The sequence below is a fragment of the Capsicum annuum genome, chromosome 8 (genome assembly GCF_002878395.1).
Source record: "Capsicum annuum cultivar UCD-10X-F1 chromosome 8, UCD10Xv1.1, whole genome shotgun sequence".
NCBI lineage: Eukaryota > Viridiplantae > Streptophyta > Magnoliopsida > Solanales > Solanaceae > Capsicum > Capsicum annuum.
In genome coordinates, this window is record NC_061118.1 from 147,448,856 (window position 1) to 147,464,823 (window position 15,968).

The 15,968-nt window shown below is 32.0% G+C and overlaps 1 protein-coding gene across 1 annotated transcript; it reads right to left on the reverse strand.

Moving 5' to 3' along the window:
* Nucleotides 1-12,534: 12,534 nt before the first annotated feature.
* Nucleotides 12,535-15,275, reverse strand: LOC107839302 (transcription factor MTB1). Its single transcript, XM_016682725.2, has 2 exons — nt 14,933-15,275; nt 12,535-14,832 (listed from the first exon to the last, which is right to left on the reverse strand). Exon 2 carries the CDS (start codon nt 14,579-14,581, stop codon nt 12,764-12,766), a length of 1,818 nt encoding a protein of 605 aa, XP_016538211.1. The 5' UTR covers nt 14,582-14,832; nt 14,933-15,275; the 3' UTR covers nt 12,535-12,763.
* Between the last annotated feature and the right edge of the window lie 693 nt (nt 15,276-15,968).

The window sequence follows — 15,968 nt, forward strand, 5'->3', positions numbered from 1 at the left end:
TATTACGATTTATTCACTTGTTTCTGATTTTTATTGAGCTCCTATATCATATGTGATTATCTACAGCTTTACATACTCAGTACATATTTCATACCGACGTCCCCCACGGGAACCTGCATTTCATGCTGCAGGCACAGGTACCTCAGCTCATACACCGCACAAGTAGGAGCCAGGCTATCCAGCTGCTTTTGGTGAGCTCCAGTTTGCTTCGGGGCTTTCCGTGTCATATCCAGTCACTTTTGGTATTGTATAGAAGTTAGTTATATGGCGGGGTGTGTCCCGACCTTAGTTAAGCTTTGTGTATTGTCTAGAGGCTTTGTAGACCTAATGTACAGTCAAGGTGGTGTTTTGTTAATAGGCGTGATGGCTCCAACGGCCAAGTATTGTATATACATATATATGTGTGCTTGAGCTTATACAGGTGATTATTTCCTTTTATATGCAACATGATGTTGTCCGAATTTCGGGTTGTCATAGAGGTATGCATGAGAAGTATAAGATTATGAGCTGGTTCTCCCGGGCCTCCTCGGTTACGGGTGCCAGTCCACCCCAATAGGATTTGAGGCGTGACAACAACTCTTCAAAGAGTCATTCTTTATTTCAAACTCCTCCTTTAATCAGAACTCTCATTGCATAGAGTTCTACTTTAAGGGAGACTCTTTCTTCAATTTCAATTCTTATCTCCTTAATGTTGTTGTAAAACTCCAACTCTTTAAATCAACACATGTTTATTTATCAGAATCTTTCTCCTCCCACACATAGGACTCTTCAGGATAAACTTAGAAGTGAAACTCCTTCTTCACGTAGGACTCCTTTTTAACTCAACTTGTTTTCCATTATCATTAAGTGTTTGAATCAAATTCAACTTGTTATATTCCCCACATGATCAGTAACTTGAGTATATCAGAATTAGGCTTACTTATTCATTCATGTATCAGTTTGTCAATTATCAAAACTACATAGTACCCAATAAAAACAAACTATTTATATTGGAAAAATTCTTGAGTTCATTAAAATGGTAGACAACTATTATTCTGTTTTACATAGTACTTATAAGACATAAATAAAAATAAAATAATCCAACAACTCTCCTAAGTAATATTTTTTTACCTAGGGATGTACATAAAAAAATAAATCACAAGTATTTGAGATAAATAAAATATTACTAGAAATAATGGGTAATGCAGGAACCACTAAGATGTAAATAGAAATGAAGTTATCAATATGGGTTGTGGTGCAGTGGATAAGACTGCTCCAACCTTAATCAGAGGTCGAGCGTTCGATCCTGAATATGAAAAAAAAAATTGTTGAAAGTACTGCTACCTTAATAAACGATCCGAATTAGTCGGGAGTCCAATACTGCTCTGAATATTTGGGAATTGGGTATGGGAGTAAAAGCAACCTCAGATATCAGAAAACAACTAGTAACAAGATACCTCAAAAAGCATAAATGCGCTGTCATTTTGGACCAAATACTGCAATTTTAATGGACCAAAATCCAACTGTGTGGACACGTTTACTCTGTTATCTTTTAGTTATCAGTTCTATAATAATTTACTACTATATGAATCTTTGAAACTACTCAGATCAATTTATTTTGAAAAATGCATTAAAAATAACTTTATCTAATGATAAGATAAATTAAAAATTAAATAAAAAATTATCTCTTGATACTATAAACTGGTAGATATCTAATTTTAATAAGTGAACAAGTAAAAGTAATTATAGAGTATCCAAGTTTCAATGTAGGTTAGGTTAGTTTGGTTGATTTTCAATTGGTTTGTCTTGCCATATGAATAACATTTATAGATCGGCGGCTTTGCTCCATAAAAAAGAAAAAAAAACCTTAGACATGCCTAACTTGATAATAGTATTAGTTCGATAAATATATCCAATATTTTGTGTTCCATTGTGAAAAACACATACGATATATTTCAACATGAAAAAATTTGAATTAAAACACATATAACAAAGTACTATAAAAATCACACAAATATATTTATAAAATCTCATTATAATTATGCGGCTCAAGTTCAATACTTTTAATTACAAATGGAAGTATTATTATTCCGACCACGTCACTATATGTTGTGGTTAGGTGGGGGGCACTTGATATTGGACTATTAACATGAAAACTAAACCTAAATCAAGAAAAGTGAGGTTGATGGAGAGTTCTACACCTTAATTATTAGTAATTAAGAAAAAAACTTTTCACTAAACAGGGTGGACCCCTTGGCATATCATGTTCACAAAAAGAGAAAAAGGTAGCACGCACTAGTAATTGGCAAATGGATTGTTCAGCTTGGAGAGCAACATAATTGCACATCACAAAGATGCCAAACAACATGACATAAAAAGCTTCGATAGCTCATCCAACAATAAAGAGCAGTCCTCTAAATTATCAAGATATTTTATGAAGACAGTAATTATTAGAAAGAATACAGATATCTCAAAGAAAATAAATTAGAAAGAACTTTTTCACTTTATAATGAGTTGACGTCTTTTATTGAATTTGTTAAGATCCAGTAAAAAGAATCAGGTTCACGCACATGAGAAATAGACTAATATAGAAAAATGGTGGATACATGCAATATCAACTTCTTTATTTAATTGGCAGAGTCCTAATCGTTTTAGTCATTAGAGCAGTATATTGTATCAGCTATAAGCCATTAATGGTATTATTATACATTTTAAATGTTATTGTATAGTATAGTTATGACAATTCCACCAATATATATGATCTTTTACCCTTTTAACAGACATTCGAAAAGCAATTGATCTCTTTGAATAATTCAGCTGGTTTTTTAATTTCAAGTAATCTTTGTTATTCATGTTTTTTATACCTTAATTTAGATGAGCTTATTGACTTTCAAAGGATATATTTTTATCCATCACTTATCCTTAGCACGACTCGAACTTTGTAACTAGATCAACAACTTCTCAAACAATAGTCACTATTAAAAACACACATATTTTATGAACGAATTCCTAAGGTGGTGATCACTATTTAAAATATTTCGGATTAAAACACACATATATATATATATATGGGTGATCCAAATCCAATTTCCTTAGGAAGGAAAAAGTCATGTGACTGACTTCTTTTGTCATCTCAACATTAATGTGCAGGTAGAAGTTAGGTATCAAATTTTGCCCCAGCAATGCAACTAACGGGACAATATGTCTAGACTTAGGTTGTGCTTAGAATATATTCATTGATCAGTTATGGTGGGCTTCCAATGAATATTGCCTTCATTTGGAGCAAATTGACCCTAAAGGAACTTGCCGACATATGGAAAGATAGTAATTTTGTTTGATTTGTTGCACAGATAAAAATCTTTCAATTATAGTGTCGTTTGTTCCGAGTTACAGTATTATAATGAAATATTGTTATAGAAAATGACTATTATGCAGAAGTCTTAGCCAACCTATTCTACTCAAGTAACCTTAATTTTAAACGAGTTGGAGTAATGACCCACCGATATCGTAACACTCTTTACATGAGAATGTACTAAGAAATGTGCCTATAATATATACGCTCAGCAGAGTAAGATATCGAGTTAAGTAGTAATTTTTGATAAATAAAAAAGAAGTCTTCAACCATTGGGATTCTTTCGTTGATCAATATTTAGAAAATGAAAAGAGACAACAAAGGAAACTCAAAAAAACAAAAAAAGGGAAACCAATACAATTTTGTGAAGCTTCTGTCATAGAGCAAAGTATCTGATTCTGTGAAGAAATATAGACAGCTAAAATTAATTCTAACATAGACTTGAATGTACAAATTTCTTCATACTTGTACTGAAAAATGAACCTATCTAGAATATGATGTGTTAAAATATGGTCCCAAGGGGTTAAACTGAATCGACTTGTTAAAAAATTGCTGATGTATGAGTAGGGGTAAAGATGGCATTTGCTTTGTATATATACAAACTACTGAACTCCTTCTATAAGGAATGTTTCAAGTGTAATGGCAAAAATGGCTTCAAGTTGTGAAAGAACTCCTTGTATAAGAAATGTTTTTTATCTATGAATTTTTCACATTAGTTGAAAATCAATTTCTAAATTCAACTTGAAGTTGGATTCCAGATTTGAAAAGGCCTGATAGCCTATTTCTCAATTATATAATTTCAAATAAAATGTCCACTTCCTTATAAGATGTATAATCAAACAGAACTCAATTTTCAACTTTAACTTAAATTACCTTAAAAAAAGTGAACGGTGAAATGCCTACTGAGATTACAAAAAATATCCGATTTCTATAGTCAAACGCATGCTAAAATTACTGTCTCGACTGCTAGAGCTATATATATTATGTTAAGTAAGATGATTCAATAAATTAGCATGAAGTTTTTTTTTTATTTCTTTTCTGTTAAATGAATTCGAGAAAAAATGTCATAAATAATCCTTTAATTATAAGAGTAGGTCTAAAATAGTCCTTTAACTATACACTTATCAGTTTTGGTCTTTTAACTAATTAAAAACTTATCAAGTTTGGTCTTTGACTATTTTTTATTTTTATAAAAACAACGTAGAATTTATATTAATAAAATTTCTGCTTTTATGAAATTAAATCATAACCCATTCCTCAATTGTTTCTATCTCCTTGTCACTTTTTCCTCAAATTCCTCTTGTGAAAAAATCTCTAACTTCAAACAATTTAAAGTAAAATTTCTCAGGGAAGAAGACACAAATTCTAATAAAAAAAGTATATTGTTATTGCTAATGACATGAATATGTTATGTTTTAGAAAAGATGATAATAACGACAAAGTTCGATGTAAGAACAAATTTTTATTACTATTCAAGACAACTTGAACAAAGCAAAATTCAAGACGAATTTTCTTAGAAATTTTAACGACAATCCATTTTTGATTTTTTATCAAGTTTAATGAAATTTCTAAAGATAAATTCAGAAGATCATGCAGAAGTAGAATAAAACTTAAAAAAATTATTATGAAGGAAATATTAAAACCAATCAATTATTTAATGCATATAAATATTAAAGGAGAAACTTCAATAAGTTTTAATATACAAATGAAAAAGAAACTGACTATACTTTATTCATCAGATACATTTCTAGCTAGGAGCTAATAAACAGGCTAAGAATGCTAAAAATGAAAGTGTGTCAGAGAAGTGTACATATATGAACACATGTAACTAAAAGTTATGTTTCTCCTAAGTTCAGAGTCTCTCTATATGGGCCTTGGCCCAATATCTTGTATAAAGGCTGAAGCTTATCGGGCTATTTCTTTGCAAAAGGCTTGCCCGATTGGAGAAGGATGCCATGAATGGGCCAACATTTTGGACCAGAAGGAAGTCCATAACTTTTCTGTTGGACCTTATAAAGTGGGCTCTTTGTACATTATGTTTGGCAATCATAACTGCATACTCCCTCACTTTCAAATAGAATGATCACTTTTCTTTTTGTAAAAATAACACAAATCTCAACTTTATTAAAATTATTTATACTCTCTCCCACTTTCTTAGTTACTTTACTCTCTCTCTTGATTTATATACATAACAAGGCTGACATATACATAGAAACTTTGTATATGACAAGGTCGACATATACATAACAAGGTCGATTCATATACATAACAAGTATAACAAGACCGATATTTATATAACAAGGCCGACATATACATAACAATATCGATATATACATAATAGGACCGACATATACATAGAAAGCTATAATATTTATTTTTAGAGAAAAATGAGATTTTGTTAATATCTTTGGGCAGATGGAATTTTTTGTAATAAGTGAAACTTAAGTTGTGGGTTTATGTAATTTTTAGTTTCTTTTTTGGTAATACTTTAGTTTCAACTTTTCATGTGTTATATTTAAAACCACAAGATGAAAGGTTATTTTGGTATATTTGACACAATTTTAATATAAGATCACAAGATTAAAAAATATTTTTTATCTTTTTAAACTCCGTGTTATGTCAAATTAGGTCATTCTTTTTTAAATGAATGGAGTACCACCTCTGGTGCATTTTACTGTAATTTTTCTGTTTGCAAGCGTTTCAAAAAAGAATTGATTGAAAAAAGGTAATTTAATTAAATTGTTCTTATTTGGGCCTTGATTTTAATTTGATACCACTCTCTTTCTTGCCAAATTAATCTCTCTACATATATCGAGTAGAGGTGAAAACAAGTAATTAATTATATATTAATTTTCAAAAATGACTACTTTAGGTACGCATTAGGGCACGAAAACTTCAAGGAACCGAAAGGAGTAAGTTTACAATCATTTGTGAGAACACCTAAATAAAAAATATTACATCTAAAATAATGTGTCTTCAATCTATTTATTTTAAATCGTGATCATGAACAAGCACATGATACATTTCTTAAAGGTAACAGGTAACTTAAAAGAACAAATTATATTATTGTGATCTGTCTAACTGTAAATAACTCTATACTTTTTTATTACAAAAATGTAAATTAGTTGCTTAAATTTAACCATCTTATAACAACATAGATGGATAACCTTAAGGAAGACAGAGACAAGAATGGCTGCAATCATGTTAGTATTTAGATTTTAATATTTAATTATTTATTTTCTGTAGAAAAATTATTTTTGTTTCAAACATTTTTGTTCAGTCTACAGTGTTTTGTAGTGAAGATATATATAGCAGATCACAAAAAGATTGTGAAAAAATTGGTCCCATGGTCTAGTGGTCAGGACATTGGACTTCGACACTCAGTAACTCGAGTTCAAATCTCGGTTGAATCTTTCATTTTTATGTAAGTTTTTTCTTTTTACGTTTTCTAATAATTTAGCTCTTTGTAAACAGTAAAATGAAATCCAGTTCTCAACTTTGGAAAGTGGTCAACTTACATCCTTTTCTCAAAAAAGGATTAATTCCTAATTCCGAATCTCTATAGTTCAAAATTTCAAGCCTGTTTTAAAAGTAGTTCTGGGCTCGCTTTGGGGTGAAGCCTAGTTTAAAATGCTCTGAGGTATTGTGGAAAAGCGAAAGTATCAAAAGGAAATTTGAGGTGTTCGCCTAAGCATTGGGGCGCTCGCTAAGTATGAGGCGCAAATTAGGCGTAAGCCTAGAAAGTTTATGATATAAAATATTTTTTTCTTATTAAATCTCTAATTTAAACTTAGTACTAAAATGTATGATTGCTAAATACTTAAATACTCAAATCAAAAGTAAAAGAAAACTTAAAAGTCACACTTTCAAACGTATTTGTCGGTGATGTAGACGACGACGCTAATCAAGAAGGTATTGGGTGTACTTTCTTCTTTCTAGTTCCTTTTTTTCCTTATAGTTCTTTTCAAGTCGCATAGTGACGAGCTTTTAATTTATTTTTTTTTACTCTCTTTTAAAATATAATGCATGATATATGGGTACGTAAATATATTGATCGAGTTACGAGAAAGTGAGGGTTGATTAATTATGTACTTTTTTTTAATACAAACTTGTATTTTTTAGGACACATAATAGTTTATCATATGAAAGTTGACCTTATCTATTAGTTGTATTATGTAACTTTGGTTAGATTTTTTTTTTTTCGTTGAAGTAGTTTAAGATACATATTTCTCTTATTTTTCAAAATTTTTTTGGTAGAATTTTTTTTTTTTTTTTGATATGATTTAGCTTTTTTGTTGACTTATCTCTTTCAAAAAATATTTATTTATAAAATATTAAAAAATAAAGTATTTGTGGGGCTTATGTCCCAACGGCTCGAGGCTTGTGCCTCACCTTATACCAGATAAAACGTCTCGTCTTACGCCTCCATCTTTAAAAACATTGATTTCAACTAGCTCCGAAAAAATTGATTTGTAAAATTAACAATGTATTATAGTTCAAATGAAGAGTTGATCGTAGTAAAATGAAAAATTTTAAGCTTGTGCGTCAAAGAAATTGATGCATAAAGAGTTTTTACATCTCCAACATCTTAACGGATCTCGTAAAAGTTGAAGAAGCTTGTTGTCAACCAAAACAGGAAGCCCTTTCTAATAATGTTTTAATGTGTAACTATCGATTTGCAAATGTGTGATAAATAAAATCATATTTTAATTAAAAAAAGAAAGAAAGAATCAATTGTAATACTTCTATCTTGATGACCACCGTAAAAATGATTATATAATAAGTAATATTTTGTAATTCTTTATGGATAAAGAGATTGGTACAAAGTCTATTTAACTAATTTGAAATTGACATATTTCTATTCATAGATTCTTAATGGAGTACTAAAAGGAAACATGATTGATTTGCCACTCAAATGCGCGTTGATCATTCATTTTTACAATCAACTTGAATATCATTATCTTTAAGACTTATTTGTGCAGCGTATAATTCTTTGCTAATTGAACTTTTTAAGTAAAGCCAAAAAATTATAGTATATTAATTACTTGGATTCCATTTTTCTAGTTTATTGTACGTTGATTTATTTCTTCTTTTCATTTATTAAGATAGTAATTTTAAAGGCAATTTATATCATGTCCAAATCCAACCGAAATATCAATTATGAAGCGAATTCTCTATTACATTCGTTCTCCCCAAATAGTGTCAGTGTTGTACAATATAATAGTAATAAGTATCAATTAGTCATTAAGACTACTTTAAATTAAATTGAAATAAAAGTAATAAAGTCTTTTTCTTGACTTGGGTCTGCCTGCATAATTGACATAAAACAAGTCACCTGCCCAATATCTTTCTCATCCAACAAATAAAACGTGTTGTTCCTTTTTCTTTTCCTCCAAAATAACATGTTAGTAGTAACAATAATTTCTTAGAAGAAGAAGTCTTGTATTCTGGATCAACATTGCATGATGTACTTGTAAAATTAAGCTACCAAATCACATGTGGGAGGAAGTGATTTTCTTTATGACATTCCACTACTAGTGTTAATTTTTCTTTTTAGTTGGTTCAGACATTAACTTAAATGAGAAGAATAAGAATATAATAGAAACTACTAGGGATTTGAAAAATATTTGAAGAAGAGGGACCTTTATGGGCATAAAAAAGATAAAGCTACAACAAAAGGAAAAGGAAACTTATGATGTATCTTAGTTATCCTGGTTTAACGAGAGTGGATTAATATTTTGTTTGTCAGAAAAATCATATTTTCTCCCTTCTATTTTACGTGTTCTTTTTAGATATGTTTGTTTCAAATTAATTGTTTGTTTTTAAAAAATAAAAGTATTTTATTACTTCTTCTTCATATTATCCTCGGTATCAAATAACTAAAGAAAATAGTAATAGTTAGATTTAGAATTTCAAGACATCATTAATAAAGTTAATTTTATAAATTACACTTCTAATTAATATTTTTGTAATGGTTTCTCAAGTCAAAGATGGTCAAATAAAATGGAACGGAGGGAGTATTACTAAGTAAAAAATTATTTATATATACATATTTTAAGTTTGTTTTTTCACTTCTCCGTGTGTTCATAAAGTTATGTTTTGAATTTATTTAATGAAAATCTTAATTTTGTCATTAATAATTTTTTTTTTTTTTAAATGTTGCTTATTGAAAAGCATGATCCAAGGGAATCTTAGTTGGTTAGTTATCTGCACATTGTAATTCCTTCCTTCATTCCCCATCCTCTACCCCCAATTTGAAAAAAAAAAACATGATTCAGCATTTTACCAGCACCATCTTTTTTCTTTTAAAGTGTGCGTCTTGTGCATAAATTTTAATCACTTAAATCTTAGGGACTGTATATGACCTATTTTTCAAATTAAATTATGACTTAAAAGGAGCGTTAAACAGGTGAACGCGCATTTGACGTCATGTTGTGGCTGGTAACTGTTGTACTTCTTCACAGTACAACAGTCAATAGCTTCCTCTACAATAATGTTCTCATCATTAATTCCATTTTTGCTCAAAAAAAAATCTATATCGATAACACAAATAAATTGGTATACACTGATAGCTGTTGGTGGCGATATTGTAACGATAGTAAAAATCCTTTTTACTTGGTATCAAGTCAGAATTAAGCAAATGAATTGAAACAGCCGGAGTAGTTGTCTGAGACAGTAAGTTGGTATTTGTGATTGATTTCAAAATACATGTGCCCATAAAACTGATTAACAACTTGTTTGTCAAAAAGTATATTGCAGTATTGAAGCTTTTTGACACAGTTTTGAATCATTTGAGTAGCAGTTCGTACCTTAATATTCTCAAATAGATACCTGTTCTTTTTAGTTTCTTCCTTTTCCCTATTACTACCTCTTTGTTTACTACTAGTGTACTACATGCTTATCTTTTTGGAACTTTACTACATGTTGCTTTCTGGGAATTGTTTACAGATACCTCAACAACCGTCATGGGCAAAAGCACTAAAGAGAAAAAAAAAAACCACTTTATGTTTATCTTCCCCTCCCTCCATCTAGTGTTGAACATCACCATCTATAATTTGAATAGAAGAAACACCTGTCAAAGATTTCTTATAAATTCAAGATTACAAAATCAATTGACCTGTACATAGTAAATGCTACTAACCCTTTGATTTGGTTACTAGCTAAGACATACATATTATAATATATATGTTAGATAAGAGGATGTGAATATCTTATTAATCGGGTAGGCAGTAACGATATAACCTTTTTCGATAATGCAAGCATAAGACACTCTTAAGATTAGGAAAAAACAACAACATATTCACTAAAATTTTCCAATTGAAAATCTTCCGTTGAGGGAAAAAGAGTTTAAATTTAATTAGTACTCCTACTAACTTCCTATCATAATAATCCATCTCGATATCCTCCTGTCTATATTCATGTTCCCGATAAGTTGTAGGTGTGTCATGGCTTATTTAATCACCACTTTCCAATAGTATTTCGGCATACCTCTACCTCTTTAAACACAATATGGTCATCCTCTAACACCTCTTCACTAGAGCATTTGTGGCTCTTTTTTTTCATGTCCAAACAGTCGCAACCTCGCTTCCCTCATCTAGGCCAACATGAAAGTCACTCCCACTTTGTTTTGAATTTCTCCATTCCTAAACCTATCTCCTAATATGTCCACACATCCATCTTAACAACCTCATTTTGCTACTTTCATCTTTTAAACATGTTAGTTCTTGATTGATGAATACTCCGCATCACCGCCTATGAAACATAGCAAATTTATCAACCACTTAATAAAATTTACCTCAAAATCTTGGTGCACATTCTTAACCGCAATCAAGACCCTAGACCCTAGATGCAAGCCCCTCCCATTTATCTGCAAACAAGACCCTAGACCCTAGATGGAAGCCCCTCCCATTTCATCTACTCCGCTCCAATACGAATGCTTGAATAACGTCATCATTAATCTCCCAATTATCTTGAATTATTGGCTTATATTGCAAGGTTAAATATGTCATTTGCCTCACCTATAAAAACAAAAGAAATACGCCTATTTTTCAAAACATTTTGATCAATCAAACAGGTGAAAATTGAAATTCACTTCAACCATACCAAACACAACCCAAACCTATAGACTCTACGCGTGAAAATGTTTCCCTCTATAACAAACACCCCCTAAATCTATATATTCTACGCGTGCATTTAGTAAACTGAAAAAGAAAGACCACTTGTGCAATAACCGACACACCAATCAAATTTTTTTTTATCCTAAGTACTACTAGTATATAATAAAATTAAACAAAAAATTACATAAATAAACATCATAACTTTCAAAATTTCTAAAAATCTCCCTACTTCTGCAAAATTATATAAATCCCAACATTTCATATTTGGGACTATTTCTGAGATACAAGTTAACCCTACATGTATCTAATGTATGATACAAATTAATCACATTAGATACATGTATCAGCAGTATGTATCCAATGCGATTAACTTGTATCATCAGAGGTCAAATGTTGTGATTTTTGGTAATTAAGAGTAAACATGTCGGTATATATGTAAAATTTCCTTAATTAAATTCAAGAATCCAAATGCTAAAGTTTGGAAGAAAAAAAAAATAGAGAGAAAAAAGAAATAGACTAGTACTATTAATGGTGAACATATACTAATTGTATGTTGTCATATCTAAAGGCCCACTGCAGAGTTAAAGGTGTACCCACCATATGGCCATATTCAAAACGTTGTGGTCACACACTATCTCCCCATTGAAAAATCCATTTTCCCACTTATCCACGACTACTACTCTTTCCTTCACATGTTTATGTCATGTTCAATAAATAACAACAATTACTCTATAACAAACACATGAGACCAGTTTCTGTTAGACAAAGAAACTGAAGAAGAAAATTCTTCTAACTGCTATACCTTTCACACCAAGATACAGTATTTTTCCAATACACAAATTCTTCAAGCAACATGCTTTTGATTGAACATACCAAGTTGTTTTATCGTTTTCATGCGTGTATCATGCACTGGCCACAGTACAACATAGTACTACTAAGTTGAGAGGAGTAAACAAAATCGATTTTATCAAATAAAATACTACTAGTTTCCACTGTACCTTCTTTGATTTTATATGATACTCTCTATAAATTTGTCAACAGTACAAGAATTAACAACACGAATGAATTATGAATAGTACAAAATAATGGTACGCTAAAGATAGTTAAGCTTGCAATTAATTCATCTTGCCATGCTTATGTAGAACATGTATACTACTTATAAACAGTCAACAGAAAATTTACTGCTACTTTGTCAATAGCTAGTTATTTTCCACCTATCTTCAACTGTTGTATACCAAAATCTCTGCAAAAACTAAGATATCCATTCTTGACTACATTTTTATCCCTAATAAATATATAAAAGAACATGATACTGCTATTGCCCTACCGGTGAAAGTTGCCTCTGCGAGTTTGATTCACTAGAAAATGCAGCCAGCAACTTTTCCTTCGTCAGCTGTTCAGATCCACTAGACTTGAGGACGAACGTGTGATATACAGTACCATTCCCAGCAGAAAGTTTTGAATCAACCACATTGATTTTTGCCTCTTTGAATGTTTGGATGACTCGAGATATTGGATGGCTTTCGAGTGGGCAGCTCACCCTCACAATGACTTCATCATTGGCAGCTTCTATGTTGATATCGGGTCCTCGTATTTGAATCTCTGAACTCGGGCTGTCTTCGGAAGCCATCCCATCCCTCGAAGTGCTTCCTAATCTCAGCTCCCTCTCAGATTCCATGTCTCTTAATCTTTTCTGCAGCTCAGTTATGTAAGCAATGGCATCTCCTAAGAGGGAAGCTTTGTCCATCTTGGAGATATTCGGAACTACAGCTCGTAAAGCGTAGAATCGCTGGTTCAACTTTTCCCTCCGCTGCCTCTCTGCCTCCACATGATTGAGGGGCTCCTCTCTTCCGTTGGCGGGCTTTCTTCCACGTTTCCGGGGCCTCTTTTCATCAGCTAGGCCTGCACGGTCTTCCTTGCACGAAGCTTCAACATCTGAATGCTCAGACTCAATAGTTTGTGCCGACGAAACAATGGGCCTCGAGGTTGCTCCGGAGAAGTCAATTTGCATTCTAGCAGCTGAATTTTGATGTTGAAAGTTGTTCAAACGTAAATCTTCCCTTCCACCATTGACTAGGTTGTGTGCTGGAGTCTGAGGACCATAAAACTCCACAGGCTTTCCCGGCTTCACATTACTGAATTGAGCCCAAGAAGCAGCATGCAAACCATTCCGTGCGTTCACAAATGGCATCCTGTTACCGTTTTGGTACATGTCCCATGGCCTCTCCTCCGCTTTCCTAACCGCAAGTTTTTCCCTAAAGTGAGTACCCGAATTCAAATCATGCCCAAATATCTTAGGATTTCCATCTGGTCGTTCAGTAACAGCGATTGAGTTGGAAAAGTGGGGATTGTTTCCCTCTTTTTTCTCAGGTACAACTGCTATACCTGTAGCTTGCTTAGCCCTAACAAGTGACAAAAACGACGAGAAGCAAGATTTTATATTGTGCAATAGCTCCAAACTCTCCGGAATCGATCTCACTGAACCCAATTCCACAACTCCTACATCAGTTGGAATCAAGACAATAGTTTGCATACCAGCAGACTTAGCTAAGAAAGACCTAGCACAATAATCAAGATTAGATGTCAATGCATCTGATAACCACAAATGCTTACCGGAGCCAAAACACTTCCCTGGACCTCCCTCTCCTCGAGGGAACGAAAAATACATGGAGGCAAGGAAGAACATTTCGGTATCAGTAACTCTATCTAATCCTAAAGCATAGTTATCTTCATCCGTTCCACCAAATAACAAATGCAACTTCTGAAGAACCCGCTTCCTCATCCTTTGTTGAGCCTCATCATCAAGGCGTAGATTGAAAATCCTTCTAACTTCACGCTCCTCTCCTTCCCTAGGCTCTCTACAACACCCATCCCCCCATCCTAGCACCAATTCCCCTGATTTAGACCGTGAAATTTGCCAAAAGATGGCGTAATTCCAGCTAAAATTAGTGGGGTTTGGCCTTTCCACGAGATCTGAAAGCTTATTCTGCAAATTCTGATCATTCCCTATAGCCATTAAAGAACATTCTGCTGAAACAGAGCCAGACATCAAATATTCAAAAGCATCCTTTCCCAAAACAGCCGCCACATTAGCCTTATCCTCATCACTCCAACACATATTCCCAGTTACCATATCTACCTAAACACCCTCTAGGCCACAAAAGAAAAAAGATTCCAAATTTAATATACCTAAGATGAAACAAGAACTAAAAAGGACAATTCATTTTTTTTCTCCAAAGTTTCAACCTTTAACACATTCTACACCAATCCAAAACAAACCCATCTTAAATTCATGAAAAGCAATTGATCCTCTTCTTCTTATTGAACACCCAATTGCCCATAGCCTCTAATTCCAGATCTCAAAAAGCTTGAAATCCAAAATAGCTACAACAAAATACCCAGGAAATATACAAACTTGACATAAGAATGTACCCAAAAAAAAGATTGGTAAAGCAAAAAAAAAAAAGAAGGGAAAAATACACACCAGTACTATCTCTGCACTTGTAATCAAGAAGCAGAAACAAGCAAAACTATGGAGCTCTGGAACAAACTGAGCTAGAATTGAATTGAGAAAAACATTATAGTTTTTTCCGAATAAAGAAAGATTGTTTTTGGTGATTTTCCGAGGCACAAAAATGAAAGATGATGTTTTTCTCTATTTTCTTGCAAAGTAAATACAGAGAGAGAGAGGGAGAGAGGGGGGGCGGGGCAATATTTTGGGTTTGTTCTAAATCCCAAACAGCATGTGTGTTATAACTATAGTTAGGAGACTTAGGGGGGGTTAAATGGTTAGAAAAATCTTTAACCATGGTTGAGTTAAAACATGAACATGCTTTTATACGTGACTTAGGATAGATTTGATTGGGGAAGAGTCAACATTTTTAGTATTTTTCTTTTTGTTTTTCTTCGTTATTAAAAGTATGTAAAAGGAAATTTTACCTTGACACGTGTTTATGAAAGGATGGACAAACATGTGCACACTTTAATACTAGCACCTATACCTTTTTTTAAAATAAAAAATAAAAATAATACTAGTAGTGTTTGAATGTATTAAGGGTGTGTTTGGTACGATGGAAAATATTTTCCATGAAAAATGTTTTCCCATAAAATAAGTTGGTTTTCTACTTATTTTCTCATATTTGGTTGGTGAGTAAAAAATATTTTATGGTATTTGGTTAGTGAGTAGAGACTATTTTTTAGAAAAATATTTTCTAATATTTGATTGGTGAGTGAAAATTTTTTTTTTAGAAAATCCTACCAACTGTTAACTAGTATATTAGTGTCTCTATCAACTCAATAATTTGTAAAAATTAATTTAAGCATAACAAATAATATCAATATCAAATACTAAAATATTACAATCACTAAATTTAAACAATTATTAATTAGCAAATATAAGAGACATTTTTTACTATTTTATATGGACAATCTCAAGATACTACAATCAATACAAATATAACGGATCGATAAGCTTATTCAACCTCGTGAAACAAGTTACATCGATGACAAAATGAAATATG